This window comes from Xenia sp. Carnegie-2017, unplaced genomic scaffold, assembly GCF_021976095.1.
Source record: "Xenia sp. Carnegie-2017 unplaced genomic scaffold, XeniaSp_v1 HiC_scaffold_16, whole genome shotgun sequence".
NCBI classification, from domain to species: domain Eukaryota; kingdom Metazoa; phylum Cnidaria; class Anthozoa; order Malacalcyonacea; family Xeniidae; genus Xenia; species Xenia sp. Carnegie-2017.
This window is the reverse complement of record NW_025813469.1, coordinates 7,594,197-7,617,246: the sequence shown is the minus strand read 5'-3', so window position 1 is coordinate 7,617,246 and position 23,050 is coordinate 7,594,197. Positions and strand designations below refer to the sequence as shown.

At 33.1% G+C, this 23,050-nt stretch overlaps 1 protein-coding gene and 1 long non-coding RNA gene across 3 annotated transcripts in view; one reads left to right on the top strand and one right to left on the bottom strand.

The window, feature by feature from the left end:
* LOC124436324 (NACHT, LRR and PYD domains-containing protein 12-like) overlaps window positions 1-19,035 on the top strand; it is a 39,858-nt gene extending 20,823 nt beyond the window's left edge. For both annotated transcript variants that reach the window (XM_046986232.1, XM_046986233.1), the window contains 2 exons: window positions 3,612-5,772; window positions 17,411-19,035. In XM_046986232.1, coding sequence (XP_046842188.1) covers window positions 3,620-5,772; window positions 17,411-18,836 — 3,579 coding nt within the window. In that variant the 5' untranslated portion in view covers window positions 3,612-3,619 and the 3' untranslated portion in view covers window positions 18,837-19,035. The remainder of the gene's footprint in view (window positions 1-3,611; window positions 5,773-17,410) is intronic.
* LOC124436326 lies at window positions 435-22,003 on the bottom strand. Its single transcript, XR_006945323.1, has 3 exons — window positions 21,993-22,003; window positions 20,379-20,382; window positions 435-515 (listed from the first exon to the last, which is right to left on the bottom strand). It is a non-coding gene; the product is annotated as an uncharacterized LOC124436326 (long non-coding RNA).
* Between the last annotated feature and the right edge of the window lie 1,047 nt (window positions 22,004-23,050).

Genomic DNA, 23,050 nt, shown 5'->3' with positions numbered 1-23,050 from the left:
TTCTCCTACCATGGCATCAATATCCTGTCATGAAGCAATATAGCCAGAAACTAAAGTTAGCAAGTTTCTGTGAAAGTAGAAATAATTTCTTTTCCTAAATATTAAAGACTTTTTCACATTTTACCTTTCTTCTCGAGTGACTGCCTGTGCATCGACTCTTTGCAGTTAGTTTTTCAGCTTCACTTGCGGTCTTGGGTTTATTTAATGTGGGTATAGCATCACCCTTTAGCATGGCTTTCTTTTTTCCCGAAAAGTTAATTGAATTTAGAAAAGACGGTGAACAGGATGGTATATAGGCATTGTTCTAAAAATGAAGAGAGCAAATAGTCGAGTTCTTTGTAGGTTTGTAACCCTTTCTTTTACAAAATTCAATCCAAATTTTTTCTCGTTTTTTTTCATCTGTATTTTTTACGCCGTTTGGGAAAGTGAAAAAATGAATAGAATGGTCAGAATTATTTTTGCTGTTACTGTAACATCCATATACTGCGCAGTACATGATCGCTGAAATCTGCTGTCTATGTTGAGTTCGAGTTACTCGCCATATCTCTTTCTTAGCATACTTTATACCTTCAGTAACAACCACGAGGGAACTTAATGATCGAACTGATTTTTATTATTTTACAGAGCAGTATTTATACTCTTTATTACAAACAACAAATATTATTATTGGTCGGAGTAGTTCCTCTATTTAAGCTATATATGGTACATAAGGAAATTTAACTAACGTCAATAACTGTTCCTTGGCTCGTAGCCGTGTGGGAACGGATACATTAATAAACTAAACTACGCACATACTATTTCCTTAACATGTTTTTGTGGTTTATGAGCATGACTCAACAGTCTACAATAATACAATTCTTATAACTTTCTTCTATTTGTAATCATCTCTCAGACTTTTGCGAATATGTTTCATGAAACTTTAGCTGTTATATTTGTTGATGTTTTTCATCGTCTACGATTTCCTACGAGTACGAACAAGAGCAGGAAGACGAGCACAAACATGGACACGGACAAGCTCCGATACAACCATACAATATGTATACTGTATATATAAATTATACAGTACTTATTTTACTTTTTTTATTTCATTATGTATATTGCATGTACATGATGTAAAAAAAGTGTAAAAAAATGTTTTTTTAAGAATAATTCACACTGACTTCATCAAAACACATATAAAAGTATATTGTGTTACCAGATATGCCTCCCATTTGTGACGTCGTTGCATAAATCTGCATATCTCATTATATTCAAAACAAATCAAAATGGCCGGCGGAACTTTTAAATTGGAGTCAGAAAAACCTTTGTTACATGAAGACAAAAACTTTGGTTGAACTAACAAAGGTATATTATAAGTCTATGCGATATTTCCCGTTAATTAAGCCTAACTTAAAATATATGTCCAATGTCCTTTAAAGTTAATTAAATAGATGATTCCGAAGACATATTTTATATCAGAACTTCTTGAATTTTGTACACTACTTATAATGTTGACAAAAATTTAGGAAAGTTTAATAATTCTACCGCTTTTCATGTCATTTTCAATTTGTGCATTTAAGATTTATAAAATTATACGCAGTGGGAGTCTGTTCAAAATCATTCAAGAATAGCGTAGATATTTGTAGTATGCTCCCTCCGCTTGGGCAAGCGAAGCTGTCAACAAAAGCCTTTCGGAAAGTTCTTTAAGCCATTTATTAACAGTTATAACTTATAAATAGTTTTGACCAAGTGCTTATCTGTGTAATAAGTGGTAAAGATTGTGTTTTTCCTTAATAAAAAAAATCCCCTTCTTTATAAACATCCGGGGTTTTTCTGACAAAAGTGCACACGGGTAAAATTACTTAAGAATGATGAACAATGATGTGTTTCCGCAGCTTTTGCAGCATTTTGAGACGCAAATAAGAAGCACGTTCAGACGCCTTTAGTAGATACAAGATGGGGCCCCAGCACGTCGACTTTGCTCTGCTACTGCTTGCTTGAGACAGTTGTTTAGTAATTGAGTCATCGTATTGCACCATGAAATTTAGTGGCCACCTCCATTACCTGATCTTACACGTTGTGACTTTCCCTATGGGGACACTTGAAGTCCAAAGTTCATACGAGTCTTCCAGACGACCTCAACGACTTGTAAGCTTGCATTCATCATGAAGTTTATTTTTTGGTTACCAATCCGGCCATGGTTCGACAATTAGTTCTAGCCATTCTTCGACGCTGTCAAACATGCAGTGGCAGTGATGGCATACGATCACATGTTGAAGGCATACGATCTTAAAAATTTTATTACAAAATTATGTAAATTATGTTCGAAAGCAACTTCTTAAATTATTAAATTTGAATTAGTTTTTGTCTTTATGTCCCACTTCAAATTGCAATCGGCGGAAAAATTTTATCTTAAGCAAGAAATTTGAACGGAAGACCAGGTTAATTTTGAGAGAATTGTCAGTAAAAAGGTGTCAACAGAAGCCTAGTACGTTATTTTTTATCACCATGTAAAAATTAGATATGCTTCACTCAAGTGTAGTGTAGGCAGTAGTCAAACAAAATTGGATTCGAATTTTTTTGATACACACTGTGGAAAATTGAAGGCTTCTGATATTTCATGCCACCAAAGGCGTAACTACAACGTTAATTGGGAGGACACATGTTCTCGAATGATAAACATTCAAAGAACGATCAGTGAAATTGATCCATCGATCTTCCTCACTCAGCATTTCTAACAAGTTTTCATTTTCTGTCTAAGGTTCAGGTTGACTTCCATAGTTTTCAGATCTTCGTAACTCTTCAATTTTTTGACTGAGAACTTCAACTACCATTTTAACGTGATTGCTTTTTTGTAAAGCAGTTTATCTGTAAAGCAGTGGTAATATTAAGAACGCTTACGTAATCTTGGTAAAACATACATTTGTGATGTTTTGTTCTAGTGTTCAAAAAACTCGCTTGAGGATGTTTATCTACGTAACTGAACATTAAATGTATACCATGGCTTAAATAAATTACATTTAAATTACATTAAATAACTCATTCTCCTTAAGCAAAGCTGTCACGACTAGTTAGAAATGGAAGATCGTTGCAATATTGTTTCCCTCTGCTGGTGAGTGTAAGAAAGGATTTTAAGTCAAAAAAGCAAAGAGGTGATCCGTTAATGGAAATCAAAACAAAAAATCGTGGGATTGTGGCTTACCCGGCTACAAAAAAGATTATACTACTGCCGAATTTTATGCATGCTACCAAGACTTTTTTATGGCTGTGATCACTGGTTTGACTTTTCAAATGTTGCTAAAACAAGGTTATTCCTAAAACATTCACAATCATTTAAAGGGACTAGAGAATATCCTTGATTTGTTAAGTCATTCGGAAACAAAATAAACAAGGCGCAGTTAAATAAGCGATCATACCAAACATTTCTTTCGTTTAGTATAAAAAAGACCATGAAAAATTGTTGTTAAAATCGACAAAAAATATGGTTACCCGTACAAAAAATAATCAAAAAATTTGGACACCTTCATTTTTCAAAAACTTCCACAGCTCTTGAATTCACCTCATTTTAAAAATTTGTATTGTGACAAATTTTAAGAACAAAGGAAATGATATGTTGAATATAATTTTTTAAGATTCCAAAATGGAAAAATGTCTTGAATACGTACCATTGAAAAGTTTTAATTGGCATGGTGGGATAACAATCTTTGTCTTTACTTTATTTGGCATCATCGTTTCTCCTTTTTCAATAACTTTATATTTTGATACATCGTTTCATTGTTATAATGATAAAGTATCAAATTCCAAGGACGTTGAATCAAGTTGTTTCAGACAATACAAAGATGGGTTAACCTTTCAGTATTTGTGTTTTCTATTGGTGTGTTTGAACTTTGTCATTATTTTAATTTCGAGTATTGTCTATGGGTATTACGTGAAGCGTCGAGTCGAACATTTTGATCACTTCAGTCCAACAAAAAGAAATGATGACGAAAATGAACCTCTATTGGGAATTGGTGAAGAAACTCATCGTTTTACCACGTTTCACAGTTGGGTCGTTTATTTGGTTGTTCGTCTTATCATTTTGTTAGTGTTTGCTGTAATACTTTTCTTAGCTCGATTTCCCATCGACTACCCCTGTTCGTGGCATCCAACAATGAAAGAAACGTTCTTGTCAAATCACACCATCCCTACGTCATACTATGCCACATTAATTCATTGTAAAAATCCAAACGGTGATAAAGGTGAAACCTTGATTCAAATTGTTGCAGGCATTGACTTCTTTGTAATGATGCTGACATTTTCAGAGTTGATTTGGTTGCTGTATTTGGCTATCGATGACAAGATTTTTACAACAGATCGAGAATTTTGTTTGGTGTACTTGATGCAAAAACGTGAAAGATTTCAAAAATCGTTGGCAAGGATTATAAAAAATTTTGACCCAAGCAATGTATTTGAAATACATGACGATTTTGGTGATCATGAAATTTGTTGGAAGAATCTTGACGATATTTATGTCAACATCATTATACAAGCGAAACGACAAACAAGAAATGCTTACCCTAAAGATTTTGAAAGACATGAAATATTTAATTGTCATCTTCAAATTACAGAAGATGTTAAAAAACTGAAAAAAGTGACCGAAATTTTCATGCCAATTCGTGCACAAGATCAACGGTATCCAAGATCAATTTTAGTCATTGGAAGGCCTGGAATTGGTAAAACTATGTTGACAAAAAAACTTATGTATGAATGGAAAAATAGTAGAGATCGATTTTGGCATGATAAACTTGTTCTTTTATTGCGATGTCGTGCCTTTAAGAATGTTAATATTAGCTTGACAAATCTGTTAAAATACTGTGATGGATGGTCACATCAACATTTACTACAATGCTACAATTTTATGCTTTTATATCAAGAAAAAACTGTCCTTATCATTGATGGTCTTGATGAGCTACCTTTTGACGAATTTCTTAATACTGATGGACCAGTAGATGTTGATGCTGAGATGCCAGTGTTCACATTATTAAGTATGTTGGTTAGTCATAAATTTCTGAAAGATGCAACTGTTCTTGTAACATCACGACCTACTGCTGAACGCGCTTTTGATCGTCTTAAGTTTGACAGGAAAGTAGAGATCTTGGGGTTTTTTGAAGATCAGATTAAAGAATATGTCCAAAAGTTTAATAGTGAAGACAAGGAAACCACTGAGCTAATTTTGAACTGTATTGATAATTCTATTGAACTTCGTAGCCTGTGTTATATTCCCGTCAACACTTACATTGTCTGTCTGACCCTGAAGGAATGTTTTATTAACAATGCAGAGGATATTCCAAAGACTACAACCGAATTGTACAAAAGAGCAGTGAAAATTTTGTTTTGGAGGCACCATCCTTGTTTTAGAGGGAAACCTTTGCCAAAGGGTTATCTTGTCGAAGATTTGCCGAAGGAGCTTGAGAAAGACATGCATGTTAGTAAAAGCCTTGCAAAAAAGGGTATTGAGGAAGATTGTTTGATTTTTAATGACCCAAATCTCTCACAGTCACCTCAATTGGTCAATTGCGGCTTCTTTCATCAGATACAAGATAAGCGACGCAATTTTTATTGTTTCATACATTTGACTCTTCAAGAGTTCTTTGCTGCATGGTGTATTGTTGACGATCGGCAAAACATTGGAAAGTTTTTAGACGATCATCACGAAGATCCAAAATGGTACATGGTGATTGAGTTTATTGCTGGTTTAGTCGGAGATACAAAGAAAAGAGAAAAGATTGAAGACATCAGTGTTGTTACAAACAGGTATGAGATTTATTTTTAAGTGTTTGAAGTACCTGCGTATAAAAGTATGTTTTAATTCTCGTAAATTTAATTTTTTAAACTAACTTATTTTGTTCAAACTATAAATTTCTTAATTTGGCAGCGAAATACTTACTTACAAGTTCTCCACACTAGGAGTATGACGCGAAAATCTTTTGTCTTTTATACGCACTCATCCAATATACGAGTGTATTGAACGCAAACACCAATCATTTGTTAACCGTAAGTCACGTACATCAACAACATATAAATAAATTATGCAATCCAAAGTTTGATTCTGACACAGCTGCTAAAGTTTGCAAAGCTGTGTAGCACCGGATCGATGAGAGTGGAGTGGTCTACCGTCAAATTTCGTCCATGCAGTTATGCAAATATTTTGAATTCATTAAATGCAAAAACAATAGATTTCAAAAAATAATTAACAAGAAAAATACTCTAAAATCTACATCGCAAGACCAAAACTTGCGTTTGGCTACACATCTTATCAATGATGTTGGTTTACAAATTTGGCCTTTTGTAAAGAAGCAAACTCTCAGAGCATTGCATGTTACTACATATGTTAATAATATTTTACTCCATGGCGGATCCATGATATTTTTTTATTAGTCAAATGACCGAATGCTAGAGGCGTTCTAGCTATCTAGGGGGCTCCGGGGCATGCTCCCCTGGAAAATTTTGGAACAAAGATGCTGAAAAATGCAATTTCCTTCATTTGGAAGACGTATTTAAGCTATTTTTTTGCTACTGATTACTTTTGTTTCAAAAGTAATCAGTCTCACAATTGCATATACACCCCCCTGCATTAACGTTATGGCTTATCATCAGGATGCCTGAGATCCACTTTACAAATGAAATTTTCATTCACCTAAGTCTCTAATATAGGCCAGGTCTTTGCATACCCAGCCTTCAAATTATCTTTATGATTGGCTTGTATTTAAGAAGTTTTAAACATCATTAACACTGAAGACACTCATCACAGCTTGAAAGCCCAAATCCTGTACTAATTCCATGGCAAAAGGAGAGTGTGATAAACAGACCTTAATTGAGCACCATGTTAAAAGTAATGTACATCAATAAAATTAGTTGAATAATGCAAACAAGTGCATTCTTGCAACCAGTTATAATGAAACTGTCCACCTTTAGCCCTTTGAGAGAATTTATCGTGATTCTCGGGTACAAAAAGTAAGATGGCTTTCTCAATTTCAAAATTTGTACTTTTAAAAAGTAACAGCAAATGTTTTCTCAAATGCAACAGCAAATTCATTGTCATATATGGAATTAGATACTTGAGGGACACTGTTAGAGTATGCTAAATGACATTTATAAATGGCATGGCTTTTTGACGACAGAAAGAACAAAAATCTACTGTCATATGAGTTCTTCATTCCTGGTTACAATTGAAGAACCTGATTTAATAATGCTAACACAAGTAGAATGTAAAAATAATAGTTTGCACCAAGTCATAGTTATAATTGGTTTAAGAAATTTGGAGACTACATTTTCTTTTAACCTCTTTTAATACCGACAACAATGCACTCAATATTGTGCTTAAATTATGAAAAATAAGGCTAGTAAACATTCATAATAAAGTAAAATTGTTAACCAGGCCGATATTGTGACTGCTCAAATTGTAGATTAATGCTCAATTATTTGATAAATAACAGCTTAAATTAATCTGAATAGGAATCAAAGTCAGGATAATACAAATATATGGTGCTGGATGTTGCAGAACCTAATGCCATAAATAACTAAAACTACACAGCCTATTATCAGTGCAGTTTCTTACACATTTGTCTAGCCACAAATTAGAAAAAGGCACATTATCGGCTGAGCCCATAGTCTTAAATGATACTCACATCTATAATGCAAGATATAGATCTATCAACAAATTTTGTGACAATCGTAAAAGTAAAATGTGACATGGGTGTCTACAGTGATAATTAGCAATCGCAAGCGGATCATTTGAGGTCATTGATATGAGAGTGGCAATAAGAGAGTTGTCAAACAAACACCAATGTAACAGAATTTGGTGGTCATAAATATATAAAATGCACTAAATCAATTTATGGAATTTACATAAAGAACTCTTACTCGAAAAAAACATGCAAAATTTTATGTTGAAAATATGAATTCAGTTAGTTTGAATATTAAGCTGAACAGATTATAATAATATCTAAGTCCATTGCTGCATAATTGAGTATGGTACGGTGGCCCAGAGGTGAAATACACAAACGCAAAATAAGAATACATGAATACAAATTCAAATACACGAACGCAAATCAAATATACAAACCCAAATCGAAATACACAAACCCAAATGAAATACACAAACCCAAATCAAATACACAAACCCTAATCAAATGCACAAACCCAAATCAAATTCACAAACCCAAATGAAATACACAAACCCAAATGAAATACACAAACCCAAATGAAATACACAAACCCAAATGAAATACACAAACCCAAATGAAATACACAAACCCTAATCAAATACACAAACCCAAATGAAATACACAAACCCAAATCAAATACACAAACCCTAATCAAATACACAAACCCAAATGAAATACACAAACCCAAATCAAATACACAAACCCTAATCAAATACACAAACGCAAATCAAATACACAAACCCAAATGAAATACAAACCCAAATCAAATACAAACCCAAATCAAATGCACAAACCCTAATCAAATACACAAACCCAAATGAATACACAAACCCAAATCAAATACACAACCCTAATCAAATACACAAACCCAAATGAAATACACAAACCCAAATCAAATACACAAACCCTAATCAAATACACAAACGCAAATCAAATACACAAACCCAAATGAAATACACAAACCCAAATCAAATACACAAACCCAAATCAAATACACAAACCCTAATCAAATACACAAACCCAAATGAAATACACAAACCCAAATCAAATACACAAACCCAAATCAAATACACAAACCCAAATCAAATACACAAACCCAAATCAAATACACAAACCCTAATCAAATACACAAACCAAAGTTAAAGTTAACTATGCTATGGAGCTTCAAAACACAGTTAAATATGGCGGCTTAGCTTCTCTAAGAAAATTATGGGCGAGACGTTGTTGATCAACATGGTTTTACCATTGAGTTCCATAAGACCTGGAGGTGAAACGTCAACCAAATTACTATAAATTATTAGCGCGCGGCTGCGTGGTCAAAAACATGGCGGATTTTGGTTGTCAAAGTCAGCGGAATGACGCGGGCTCATAAAATAAAATTTTTTTTGTCCACCCGGATTTGACAAGCACAATAGCGATTATATAAAATATCAATGCCAAGCACAAAAACTTTTAGAAATTTTATCTTTAAAACATGCTGCAAACTTGTTTGGTAGACAGATGCTGAAGTAATGCCAGAAAAGGAAACATTTCATGATACCGGTATGCAACGTAAGATTGTTTAACATTTAAAGTGTTCAGTGTTTTGTTTTAAGTCAATACTTGAAGTGTGATGGTATATATTTTGTGAATGTTTTTACTCCTAAGTTTTAATTTAAGTTATGTTTATCCATTCTTATTTGTTCTTTACTTAATCGCTTGCTAGACGAGGCAAAGCAACCAGTTCTTATCGAGATATGCATATCTTAAAACTCCTTGTTTCAACTGAGTTAAAATGGAGGATTTTTTCATGATATTTTTCTGAAAAATATGAAGCAAACAATAAGGACAGAGCAGTATTGAAATCAAATGCAGCGCAAGATTAATTAATGAGCTCTTTGGTACATGTCGTACAATAAAAAATTCCTGTATTAAGCAGCTAGCCTGGACAATTTGACAGATTATGGACAATCATGATGATAGTGTGTAAAGGTTTGCTTTATGCTAAAAGTTTTATAAATACCATCTTGTGTTTCTGTAAATGAATTGTTTGTTACACAGTGTAGTAAACAGTTTAGTACATCAAAATGCTTATCATGATATGCATGAAACATTAAATACAGTACTGCATCATTTGACAAAGTCCATATGTTTTTCAATTCCAGGTGATTAAAAATTCACATAAGATGCATTGGTTGCAATGAAGTTGAATGTGGAAGTAGCAAAAATTGATGACAAAGAACTTTTTATGTCTTTTGAAGAATTATGATATCATTTAAAAGAATAAGAGTAGCAATCTAGTAAAAGAAGCCACATCTGCCTTCAACATAAGACTTCCAATTATGTATAGTTACTTTGTACAAATTACTATTTTAGATAAACTTGATTTTTAAGTTATTTACTGATATTTTTACCAAAAGACAAAAAGAAAAATTCAAAGGCATAATGTAAAATTCAAAAATTTGTCAAGTTGTTTGAACCTAGAAAAAAATAGTATAGGTAACTGTAATTTGTAAGAACACAAGAGAAAAGTAGTGCAAGAAGGTTAGCATTTTTGAAAATTAATAAGTTCTTGACATACATTACACAAGGCCATAATATTATAAATAATGTCTGTATAATAACAATTATACAACATGCTAAATATCTTCACCTACATTATAATTATTTAAATAGGTTTGCCTTCATGCAGCTATAAGAAAAGTGTTATGTCAGAGAAACCAATGCGCTTTAATTTAAGAAATCGTATTTTCAATGGGAAATTAATGTAGTTCTGTTCAGTAGTAGATCCATGGTTGTCAATGACAATCCAGTTTCTAATTTCTTGGCTCAAAGCAGAACCAGCAACATGATTATAAAATTTCTGAATTTCGTTCTTTCGCTCTCCTAATTCAAGATATTTTCTTCATAAGTTCTCAGTAGATTTATCAGAATATCATAATACCTTATAAGACACCCAGAATCAATCCTACCAAAAAAAACTAAAAAAAAAATACATACCTACTTATAATATATTTCCAGTCGACTTAAGTCGTAGGGGTAAGCTAACTTTTTCTAACTCCTTTTTGGACATTTTAAGTAATATTTACCCATCTATTCAAGATAGACAGTTGCACCAAGCTGTTAACAAACAGTCTAAAACACAAGTACTGCGCATGGGGATATAAATTAAAGCTTAACAACACATTGACAGTGTAAAGAATGCCGTTTGATATTTTTTTCTAATATAGCTAAAGCATTACTTGACAAAATATACGTTATTTTACAGTAGATTTACCTAATTTAAATGTGTGTGTCTATTTCATAAAAACCTGAAGCATTATTTTCAATATTTTATGCTTACGATATCGTGGTTTTTTTCGCTGGTTGTCATTAATATAAGCAGTAATAGAGTTCCGGATTCGGGAGGGAGCGAATGTTAAAAATTTTTCTCAAAGTGGAAGTTTTTAAAACCAAAATTTGCCATTACTGCCATGTTTTTGACCACGGGGTCCAGGCCCCTTTTCCCCTCCAGTTCTTATAGAGCTCAATGGTCTGCTAACGGACGTATTTCCGCTGAAACGATCGCTTTTCCGAAAAAAAATATTCCCGACCTCCCCCTGTTGTCTATAGTTAATTTTAATTTTTCAAAAATAAACACATTGTATTTTTGGCATTTCTTTTATAATGCCAACACTTCAGTCGTTCAGTTGTTGGATGTCGTAGTTTCCACAAAAAGGAGCATGTCATTTCTCACAGGTGAGATATTTGCTTGTTATGTTTGTTCATCAACGATTAAAAAGCAATTATACATGCACTTGGAAAGCCATAAAATACTTATTAAAGACTAACGTGAACGCCAAAATATACTGATGTTGTTCTGTTTTTGTTAATAAAACTCAGCATACATTACTGTCATTTGTTAATGCATGAATAATGAAATCGTAAATTTACCTATTTATTTGCAAAATAGTTTCCCTCATGCAAAAAAGACCCTGCCATGTTTTACTCAGTGGGTAAATATCTGAAAGAAACGATCAGCTCAAACAGTACCCATGATTTGGAGCAGAGCTTGTTATGTTCTATTTGCTGAATACGCGCAGGGAAGATCAAGGATTCTTCATGCTTGGAAGATCTTAAAAAAAGATAATGCTGAAAAGATGATTTTTTTGTCTTCCCTATCCAGAATTAATTAACTTGATCAAGGTCAAATTCTATGGATGTAGACAATGGATGCACTAAAGATGCCTTGAATACTTTAAAGTTAAAGTTAAAGAACCAAGGAAAGATGGCAAGAAGGTTGTGTGTGTTTCGATGTAAAATGAATTGTGTTTATGTAAATATTAGTACTGAGATTGATGATGACTCGATGCAGATGTGAAGCTTCAAACTATATAAACCATTGGGTTTTGTAAAACTTAACGTTTAACTCATGTCATATCTTTATCAAAATATTTTAGTTGAGTGTTGTTTGAATGTCGCTAATATCTAATGCACTATACTGAAGCATTAAAGATTAGTGATGAAACCTTTAAAGTTACTGTACTGTATATTTCTTCATTATTTCAGTTTTTGCTTTAAGACACAGTTTGAGCTTATTTACCTATTAGAGTACAGAATGGAGATTTTTCATATTCATTATTGCTGCTTTTTTTAAAGAAAACTCTTTTGACTTTTCAAAGTTTTTCTACAATTTTTTTGCTTCTTATTTCTTTTCATGAGATTGATGATATAGAGGTAATATAATCCAATAACTTTATAATTTCTAAATAGCCTTCAAGCTTCTACCATAAATGTACACCAAAGGTATTTAATTCATTTGGTTTTATTGCCTTGCTATAACATATCTACTTGCACTTCATCATTCTTGTATGACCAAAATACCAGATGTGGATACTCAGAGAGCAAAATGTACTACCAACTGCTTATGAAATTTATTATTGAGGTAAAACTGTATTAATCATTCAAATTGTGCACTTATAATGCAAATATAGGGAAAAAAAGAGAAAAAGAAGAGTACAAGTATTAAAACCACAATTGAATTATTAACACCATTGCAAGCATAGGTGTTTGATGATTGTTTGCGTTTTGCCTAATTCATATATCAATACAACAAAGTCAAAATGTGCTACAACTTTACAAGTATTTAATGCAGTTCCATTTGAGCACATCACAAAAAGCTTCCATACAATATTGTTTGTTTTCATTTACCTATGCAAATTTGAGTCTTTTTGAAATTTAATATGAAACTCGATTACAGAAAATCCTTAAATATCGAAAGCTTTATTATTTATTTTTTAAAGCAACAAGTAAAGATCCTTCAATTTTGGAGAAAAAGCATTGCCCATTGCATGAAAAGAAGCAAAATAGCAATGATAACAAATAAGCTCACTTTTTTCTTGTGAACCGTGGAGATAAGCTATGATATACTATATTGTGTAGCCGAAAGAGTTTAATCGAGCAAACAAGTTTGACACTGGTAAAAAAATGACGCACATCTGCATTCATATATGTGTATCCGACAATTAGCTCTTTCGTCGCTAGTTATAAAAAGCATCCTCGTAGCAGCCAATAACTGACAACCACAGTTAACTTGCTGTTATGAGTTTAAGGTTTTTACCTTGATTTTCTTTAAAAAAATTTTTTTCCGAATTTCAAATACACACATACATTTTGTGCATCTGGAAGTGGGAAATTGTGAAACTTTCGGAAAAGTTGCAAATTTCGGTAAATCTCAGCGGCAAAGGACGAAATCCGAAATCCTCCATTTTGTTGGCGTCATCCAATATCTAAAGCCGTGCTTGAGATAGCCGCTCCAGTTATTATAGAACTAAATGGAGTTAGCATTCCAGATATGTTTACTTCAATGGGCTGAGTTAAAGCTTACTCATGCCTTCAACTAACTCAAAACTTGCAGGCAACGACGTTGTTGTTTTTTAATTATGCACGAATATTGAATATTTACGAAATACCGTACGACGTAACTAAAGTTTTATAAAACTTCATTTAATTTCCTTTGAAGTTATAAAACTTGACACAATTATATGCTGATTTTGTGAATAATGCTTCAAACTATTTTGACTTTACAAAGTGTAATTCGTAATGAGTCATTGAAAAAGAATCATTAATTTTCGGGATTTTTGAACCACGTCATGCGACGTACTTGACATAGTCTGGATCCGCCCCTGATTTTACTCAAACTAAAGTAGATGGTTTGAACCCGGGAGTATCGTCACAGTATAGGGATATACAGTAGGTGCTCTTCGTGTGCAATTGGCTGCTATATTTAAATAATTAGATTACTAGCTGCCGTTAGCCATTTTATCATTTCGATTGGTCAAAAAAAGCAATTTACTGGCTGCCACTATGGTAATCACATGCGTGGCACGAAAAATTTCAATGGACTGGCTCTATTGTATATTCCCTATAATATGGTATCGTGACATGTTTGTGGATGAAAATCGTCCAGGTTAGTAGAGTCCTGATAAGGACTGCTGGTATTGATGTAACGGTCAAGTGAGGAGTAAACATCAGAATAGCCGTATTTGTTATCTGGTTCTTACAGCATCGTATTGTGTAAAGGAAATGTGGGGGTTTGTGGGTTTCAATTGTGTATTGTTATTGGGGATTAGTCTGAAGTCATGAGTTAGTTTCTTGTTTGTTTGTGTTGTGATTAAGTCATTTGTAAGGTGCCGGTAATTGCTGTGATCTAAATGTATTACTTACAGCACTTTCTATAGACAGCGGCTTACATTAGAAAGTTGGTGCACCAACTTAAAACAAACCCCCCGAACAGATCATAAAATTTACCTGCACCTTACAAACGGCTCATTCACAATACAAAAGCAAGCAACTAACACATTACTTTAGACTAATCCACGGTAACAATACACAATTGAAACCCACACACCCACACATTTTCTGTACACACATTACAATGACGTTAGAACAAGATAACAAATACGGCTATTCTGACGTATGCTCCTTACTTGACTCTGAAGATGACTACCGCTAAGGTTATCGAAACCTAGTATGTTATTGAGCATCTCATATATATATACGCAAATTTTAAACACCGATTTTTCTGTGTGTAAACCATTGTTCCCATATAGTTGTAATTGTAAGTTAATCGCAGAGAAAGCAATCACTGACGTAAAACAATTGATATGGGAATTAACTCTAATCGGCGATAGCAATTGGCAAGAAATTTAATTATTCTAATCAGCAGATAGAATTAGTTGCTACGCAGCAGGAACTGAACTAGGACTTTTAAAACGTAATTCAAGAAACGCCAGAAGCGTTAGCTATCTTGGAGGGTCTGAGGACATACTCACCAGGAAAATTTTGATTTTCAACGTCTCGGAAGTGCAATATCTGGCATTTTACATCAAGTGCTAATCGTATTTTGTAGGCCTTGTTTGTGCATAAAACTAATAGTTTAGTGGCATTTTTAATTGAAATGGTGAACGATACTTACTTTGGCTGTTTTGCCCAATTTTGGGGCTACACAGCATACCTAGGAAACACATATTGCTAAAAGCCTTGGAATATGGAGTTACGACGCTTAAGTTTTAAAAAAGGAAAAATTATCAGAATCTTTAGTCAACAAAATCATGATGTTCTTAGTTATTGTATATTAAAACAAATAAAAATTTAAATAATAAACAAATCAAGAAATTTTTAAAAAGTTGCTAGTGGGCTCAGATTTTTCACCATTATGCTCTTTGGCCGCCTTGGGGCTCGTATTATTTTGTTAAGTTTGAGTTGAGATTCACGGTAGAAGCATGTACAAAATTTTCGAATAAAATTCACTAAACCATATTTTCGCGCACTTAAAAAATTAGCCGGACCCAAAGCTCATTCTCCCTTTTCATTTCAATCGATATTATACGCGTTTGCACCAAAATATAAGAATCCTTCTCTGTGCATGAAGAAAAGTCGTCGACTGAATATCGCCATTAAGAACACTAAGGTAGGCTAACGCATGTACGTGTTTTTTTTTAAATATCGGCGTTGAGAGCTGGGAAGCTATCTTTGTACTTATGGGTAATTATCCCATTTAATTACAACAATTACAACTATATGCAAACTTGGCTTATGCATTATGCTAGCATTAATCTTTTGTGAAAAGAAATTGGGCATGCTGCCAATATGCTGAACATTCAGCATCGTAATTACAATTTACAAACTTCCAGATCAACAATAACATGACATCAAAAATATGGTTGCTATTATGTTATTATGTTATTCCTCTTTCAGTTGAGTTTGAATGTGAGATTATAGCTATTGTTCACGATTGTTAACAGTACGTATTTGTTTCATATATTCGTCATCATTTCTCCGAGAATAAAGAGGCCCAAACGCAAACCTAAAACAATAATTTTACATACGGGGCGAGGGTACATTTTGCCAAATCTGTAGGTTAAAGGCACATATTTCGAAAATGAGTTTTCAATAAAAAAGGTTATTAAAAGAGAGACAAACGTCGTGAAAAGTTTTGTGTGCATAGAGATTTCTGCAAAAACGTTCCAGATAAAAAGTAGCTATAATTTTACATGACAAATAATCTCAATACATCTATATACAGTAGAACCTGTTTTATACGGTCACATATAGGGATTTTTCGTGAGACCGTTTATAACAGGTTAACCGCTCTATACAGGTAGACCGCTTATCATAGTTTTTTAGGAAAATCACAATACGAGCTACGTGTAATATTTAACAAACTAAAGTTCACCAATAGGTATTGCTATTTAACATACCAAATACCAACAAAATATAAAGTACTTTTTTTCTTAGTTTGAGCTAGAAATTAAAAATAAAATACATAAAAATGTCACGGCTCAAACTGCTGAAAAATAATCATTGGCAAGCGTGCAACAGAGAAGGTGGTTATAAATTACATATTCTGTGCGTATATCCCTTATGTGGAGATATGTTTTCTTGTCAATGGCTGAAGGGACGTAAGAAACGTAAATTGCTGGCGTATTTGTCCACACGAACAGAAAATATTGTTGGATCTTTTGAGTAATCTTACGGAAGATAAATACAAAATAATGACATGTATACAATATAAGTGAAATGTTCCAGAAAAATATTTAATTATATATTTTATTATGGGTGTATTTAATTAACCTGACCGTTTAATACAGTTTTAAAACAGTAAAAAATTAAGTTTAGGACATTGGAAAAGGTAGCGGCGTCCGCTTAATGGAGGTGACCGTTTAATAAAGGTAACTTTAATAATATTTACACTATGAAATTTTCGGGACTTTGCTATATAACCGCTTAACAGAGACTGACAGCTTAATACGGTGCCGCTTAATACAGGTTCTACTGTTTAAGTAAATTTACAAATATTTTATGTCTTGTAAACTTGCTCCGTGGCGTTGCGATGCACATATTAGTACATACATGAAATACAAAGAAAATTTGTTTTTGAAATCAATGTTTACGTCGAATTAATTTATTAAAACAAGCGTAAATGAATTTTGACCCCTCTCACCTCTCCCATGCAGTTAACTATCACGCTGCCAACGCAACTGAACTGGCTGTTCTGACAAGCAGCAAGGAGTTTTTACTTTCTTGTGATATTAATTTGCACTTGGCTTTGGTAAACGTGAAGTGCTATATCTGATATATTTTAATTTGCTAATAAAAGATTATAGCTAACTATTGTTACCATAGTTGTCTAAGGCTTTATTATTTTGAACAAATTAAACCAAACTCCTAAAAGTTTCACAGTACGATATTTTTTATAATTACAGGTTAGAAAAGTGGATCTCACATTTATTTTTCTCTGAGGATAATAAAGCACTTGGATTTCTTGGAATGAAGTGCTTATACGAATTACAAGACGACGATGAGATGAGATCAGCTTGCAAGTCAAATAATTTTTCTAAAACAATATCCATTGATAACGTCTCTTTCACGCCTCTTGATTCAAACGCCTTCTATGAATTTCTCTCTAAATGCCGACAATTAAGAAAACTCAAGTTTTTTTCATGCCAATTTCCGGATAATCATAGCGTCGTTAGATTGTCAAAATATTTGACAAATGCAAAAGCATGCAATGTATTCTCTTTGAAAATTAACTCCTGTCGTGTTAATAATATATCAAAACATATTAGTGAAGCTTTAAAAAGTGAAAATTGTAAACTTAGTAAATTGGAAATTAGAAAAAACAATATAGGTGAAGAAGGTGCTAAATATCTTAGTGAAGCTTTAAAAAATAAAAACTGTGAACTAAGTGAATTGGATATTCGTTTTAATAAACTTAAAGATCAAGGCGCTAATTTGCTTATTCAAGCTACGAAAGATGAGAACTGTAAACTTACTAAATTGAAGATTTCTGGCAACAACATAAGTAAACAAAGTGCTGAATCTTTTACTGAAGCTTTAAAAAGTCAAAATTGTAAACTTACTGAACTTGACGTTCACTTTCACACACTAAGCAATGAAAATACAAATTCTCTTAGCAAAGCCCTAAAAAGTGAGAATTGTAAATACACTGAACTCTATATTCTTGAAAACATTGTAACTGCTGAAGAGGTTAAATGTTTTAGCGAAACTTTAAAAAGTGAGAATTGTAAACTTATTAAATTGGATATTAGTCATACTAAAATAGCAGCGGAAGGTGCAAAGTATCTTAGTGAAGCTTTAAAGAGTGAGAATTGTAAACTTACTGACTTGTCTCTTTGCCATAACAATATAGGTGGTGAGGGTGCAAAATCTCTTAGTGAAGCTTTGAAAAGTAAGAATTGTAAACTTACTAAATTAATTATCAATGATAACAAGATAGGTGATGAAGGTGCAGAATCTCTTAGTGAAGCTTTGAAAAATGAGAATTGTAAACTTATTGAATTGTCTCTAAGCGGTAACAATATAGGTTGTAAAGTTGCAAAATATCTTAGTGAAGCTTTGAAAAGTGAGAATTGTAAACTTATTGAGTTGTCTCTTAGCGGTAACAATATAGGTTGTAAAGGTGCAAAATATCTTAGTGAAGCTTTGAAAAGTGAGAATTGTAAACTTATTGAATTGTCTCTTGTTTTTAACAAGATAGGTAATAAAGGGGCAGAATCTCTTAGTGAAGCTTTGAAAAGTGAGAATTGTAAACTTATTGAATTGTCTCTTAGTGGTAACATAATAGAAAGTCTACGTGTAAAATCTTTAAGTAAAGCTTTGAAAAATTAGAATTGTAAACTTACTGAATTGTCTCTTCATTATAACAATGTAGGTGATGAAGGTGCAAATTCTCTTAGTGAATCTCTTAGCAAAATCATAATACTAACCTTAATGATATTAGATATTAACTTCAACCATTTATAATATAGTTTAATTTGCTAATAACATTAAACATGCTTAAAGAAAATAAATTTGAGTGAATAGCCAAAATTATGTTTTGATAAAATTAATTATATTGTCTTGTTTTTTTTTGCGTGTAAAAAGCACTTGTCTTTATATCAATTTATGCTCTTTTGCCTAGCATGCTTTCAATGCTGAATCAATGTTCTACCTACGGCATATTTTAATCAAATTGCTTGACACATTGTTACAGCAACGGAGATATGTTTTTTGTTTTTTTCTCTTTGTATCAATTTATTGTCTTTTGGCTAGCATGCTGTCCTTGTAGAATTAGTGCTCTACAAATATGAAAACAAGTTTAAAAACTCCTGCTAATGTTTCAGAAGATTTTTTGCAGAAGCAAATGTCCACCAGGACATATAGATAGGTGTTAATTAAATAGATGTTTTCAGTTATAATTAACTCAACATTATACCGAACGCTTTGCCTCAGAGACGTGGCTAGCCTGCAAGTGTAATTTTTCAGTGTTGATTCTAAAATGTGTTAACTTTGGAAATCTTCTTGTTAGCAGGATGTTTAAAAGAACTAGTTTTGTGGCAAAACTAAATAATAATGCTGGTTATGTCAATGTGAGATCATGTTTTACTTTTCCTAAAGATTGACAAGCGACAATCGGTAACATAGTAATCTCTGAAAAGGCAGTAAAAAAATTATATGCAATGACCTTTGTGTTATGTTTTTGCTAGTAAACATTGATCACAAAAAAACTCATTTCAATATACTATATAAATGATTAACTGAATTAAAGCATTATGAAATGTATGTAGCATTGTATTTTATTGCAAATTTCAATTATCTGCATAGTTGACAAATAGTAAATTTCTATAAGTTGTCAAAACTACGATAGTTGCTGCAAACTGCGGGAAGTCAACAAACAATTACTAATGTTCATAAATAAATTTATAAATAAAATTTCATTATTATTGAGTACAGGTCTCATCTTTTCTTCACATTACTTATGATCACATGCCATATCAACTCGCAAGTGTCTTATACACACTTACACATGCTTACGAAAACTGTCAACTTTGAAAAATTTAGCTATTACACTACTCACCTAATTTAATTATATTTTCATCTTTTTTGTATTTTCTCTTAAAAATCTAATTGAATCAAATAACTACCAAGACTACACATCTCTTAAAATTGTGTTAAGCAATTAGATTACAAAATTTAAGTAATAAACGATTGATATCAACCACTTAAACTTCTTGACACTTTTCAGCCTTTGACACCTTGTAATTAAAGAAGCTTGTTCTTGCTGAAACTATTATGAGGCACTCACAAACTCCATTCATCGTTCACTTAAACACTCTCTCGTTCACTCACACACTCCCTCATCCACTCACTAACTCCCTTATTCACTCACACACTCCTTTATTCACTCACAAACTCCCTTGTCTGCACACACACTCGCAAGATGTAAAGCGTGAGGAAAGCTATATTTCAATGCTCTGTACAACTTTTCTTCTCCATCCGTTCCAAATGCCAGTAGCTTTCGTGCTTTTTTATTTTAACTGATGATCTTAGCAAAGAAGTTGTTGTATGCATCAAATGTCTTCTGACTCAAAAGTAACGGACCTATTAAAGTTGGACTCGTACTAGTAACACGATCAATCACTTTTAAATTGGAAAATGTCGTGACAGTAACAATAAATTTTCCAAAGTTGAGTGTTGGATCAACGCCAAATGTGGAACTGTTTGCTGGATCATTGGAAAAATTATCATATCTGACAAATGCCAGTCATATCCGAGAATATACCTATGTTCAGGGGTGCCCACAACTTCAGGAATAAACGGTTCTTTATCTTGTTGCAGCTGTTGTCGCTTGCACTGTTCAAGAAGAATGAACAACGAACTGTTTTCTTGAGTTTTTTTTCGGTTTGAAGTACCACGCCGTAAATATTTTGCTTGCGCATGATTTCTTGGTAAGTCGCTACGAAAACGTGCATTTATGATACCGCCCTTTCGTTTGTGAACAATGTGAACAATTGTTTCTTAACAATTTCGATTTCTAACTGGTCAGTCCCAGTGTTTGGAATACTAATTAACACAAATTTAAGCTACGTGTAAGAGGAGTGATAAGTTCTTTGTCCACAAAACAAAATTTGTTAAACAAACGCATATTTTAAGAATAAAGTTTTTTCTACCTTGAGGTGGCCTAATCAGATTTTTCAAAATAGCCTGTGATTGTGAACATGAGGTTGTCATTCCAGCGCTTTTAATTCTTTTCCACAGCCAAGAACAGGCGGATTGAATACCTGATTACTTTTCTGCAATTGTAAAAAACTTTACAATTGCAGTATCTTTACCACCAGCTAAAGATGGCAGAGCATGCGAGTCAACCACAAATAAAATTCCCGGTTTTGAACCGAGAAGAATGGTGTACGGCTCACACGTGTAAAGTGCAACGAAGCCAATTGGATTTTTTGTTTTTTCGACACCCTTTCTGAGACTGGATTTTTTCCACACTGGGATCGTGTGCGAAAGGTAGTTCCTCCAAAAATTCATAGTTCCTGGGCAAAATCTCATTACTATTGAGAATTTCATAGACCTCAAGAACATCGTAACGTTTCGAAACATCTTGACAACTGTTAATTTCCCGTGGAAATCTTTCAATGATATCTTCTAACAGTTGTGCAATTTTAGAACTTAATATGCAATCATTCAACAGCAGCTCATGGGCTATTTTTAGGCGTAGGAAAACACAAGAATTTGTTCCATCATTTTCCATAACTTCCTAAATGTCCACTGATGTAGGGGCAACAGCAGCAACAAAATTTTCCACTTCTTCAATGGATTTTAACCTTATTGTTTTAACCCTGGATTTATTAAACTAAAAACAACCAATCCGTATGCCCAAACGTCGCCTTTTTTTAGGTCTTCAAGTGATGCCGAGCTTAAATGACAGCTATCCCTACAAAATTTCCGGTGCCATAAAATAGGTGTTCCTCTGTTGATGTTTTATGTGCTTCTTGAAATTACTGTGTTGATACTAATTTCGTACGATCTGCTTTCACCAAAGTCTGTGAACATACATATTAAAGGAGCGCGCGAGCTCTCTTCCTCAATTTTCTCAGGATCATTCAAATGACTGTAGTGCTGGTTAGACACCAAAATGTTGGTAGGTTTCAAGTCTTTATAAAAATTACCATTTTCGTGAAGAAACTGCAAGCCTGATGCAATATCGTTGGCTGCATGACAAAACACTTCTTTGTAAATGTGAGAGCAGTCAGTGTGATCAAAACGTCGTAACAAAGCTTGCCAAGAGTTTACACTTTCTTCAATGCCAAACGGATATTGAAATCAAAGTAAACGTATTCCACGAGTAAGGCATATCGATCCGAACATATGCCATTTAAAGCCACTATGTTTTGATGCTTCAAACCATTAACTAATTTCGCTTCCTTGATACACTTGCGCTCAGTATCGACACAACGACTTTATTGCCATTACACGGTGGCTCTGCAGTGAATATTGTTGAAAACCCCCGATTTCATCCTTTTTTCTTAACTCGTCAAAATAAAAAGATGCACTCTATTTAGACCACCTAAAGACACTTTCATTTTAATACTTTTAATGCTTTTCAAGCTACTAAAACATCGACATCTTATCCTATTAGTCGAACTGCATAACTTGAATTTAAACAAAAAATGAATAAACCACTTTTATGAAGCGTGTTTAAATCAGGAAACCAGACGTGATTGTCAAAATTCTATTTCGCTACTTCAGTTTTTGACTAACATCACTTGCCAGTAAGACGTATATAAGCAAAGTATAGCTAGCTATATGCATGTCAATCATTGATCTCAATACTAAAATATGTCACTCTACTATTATGGAAATTTATGACTTATAAGGTAAAGTGTGTTTGCATCTACAAAAATATACATTGTATATTTTTAAGTAAACCAAAAACATATACAGTAGAACTCTTATTAAGCGTTTACCTTTGGGGATTTTTCGTGTGACCACTTAATTCAGGTTGGCCGCTTAATAGAGGTCTTTAGGAAAATCACCAGACGGGCTTGATATAATATTTA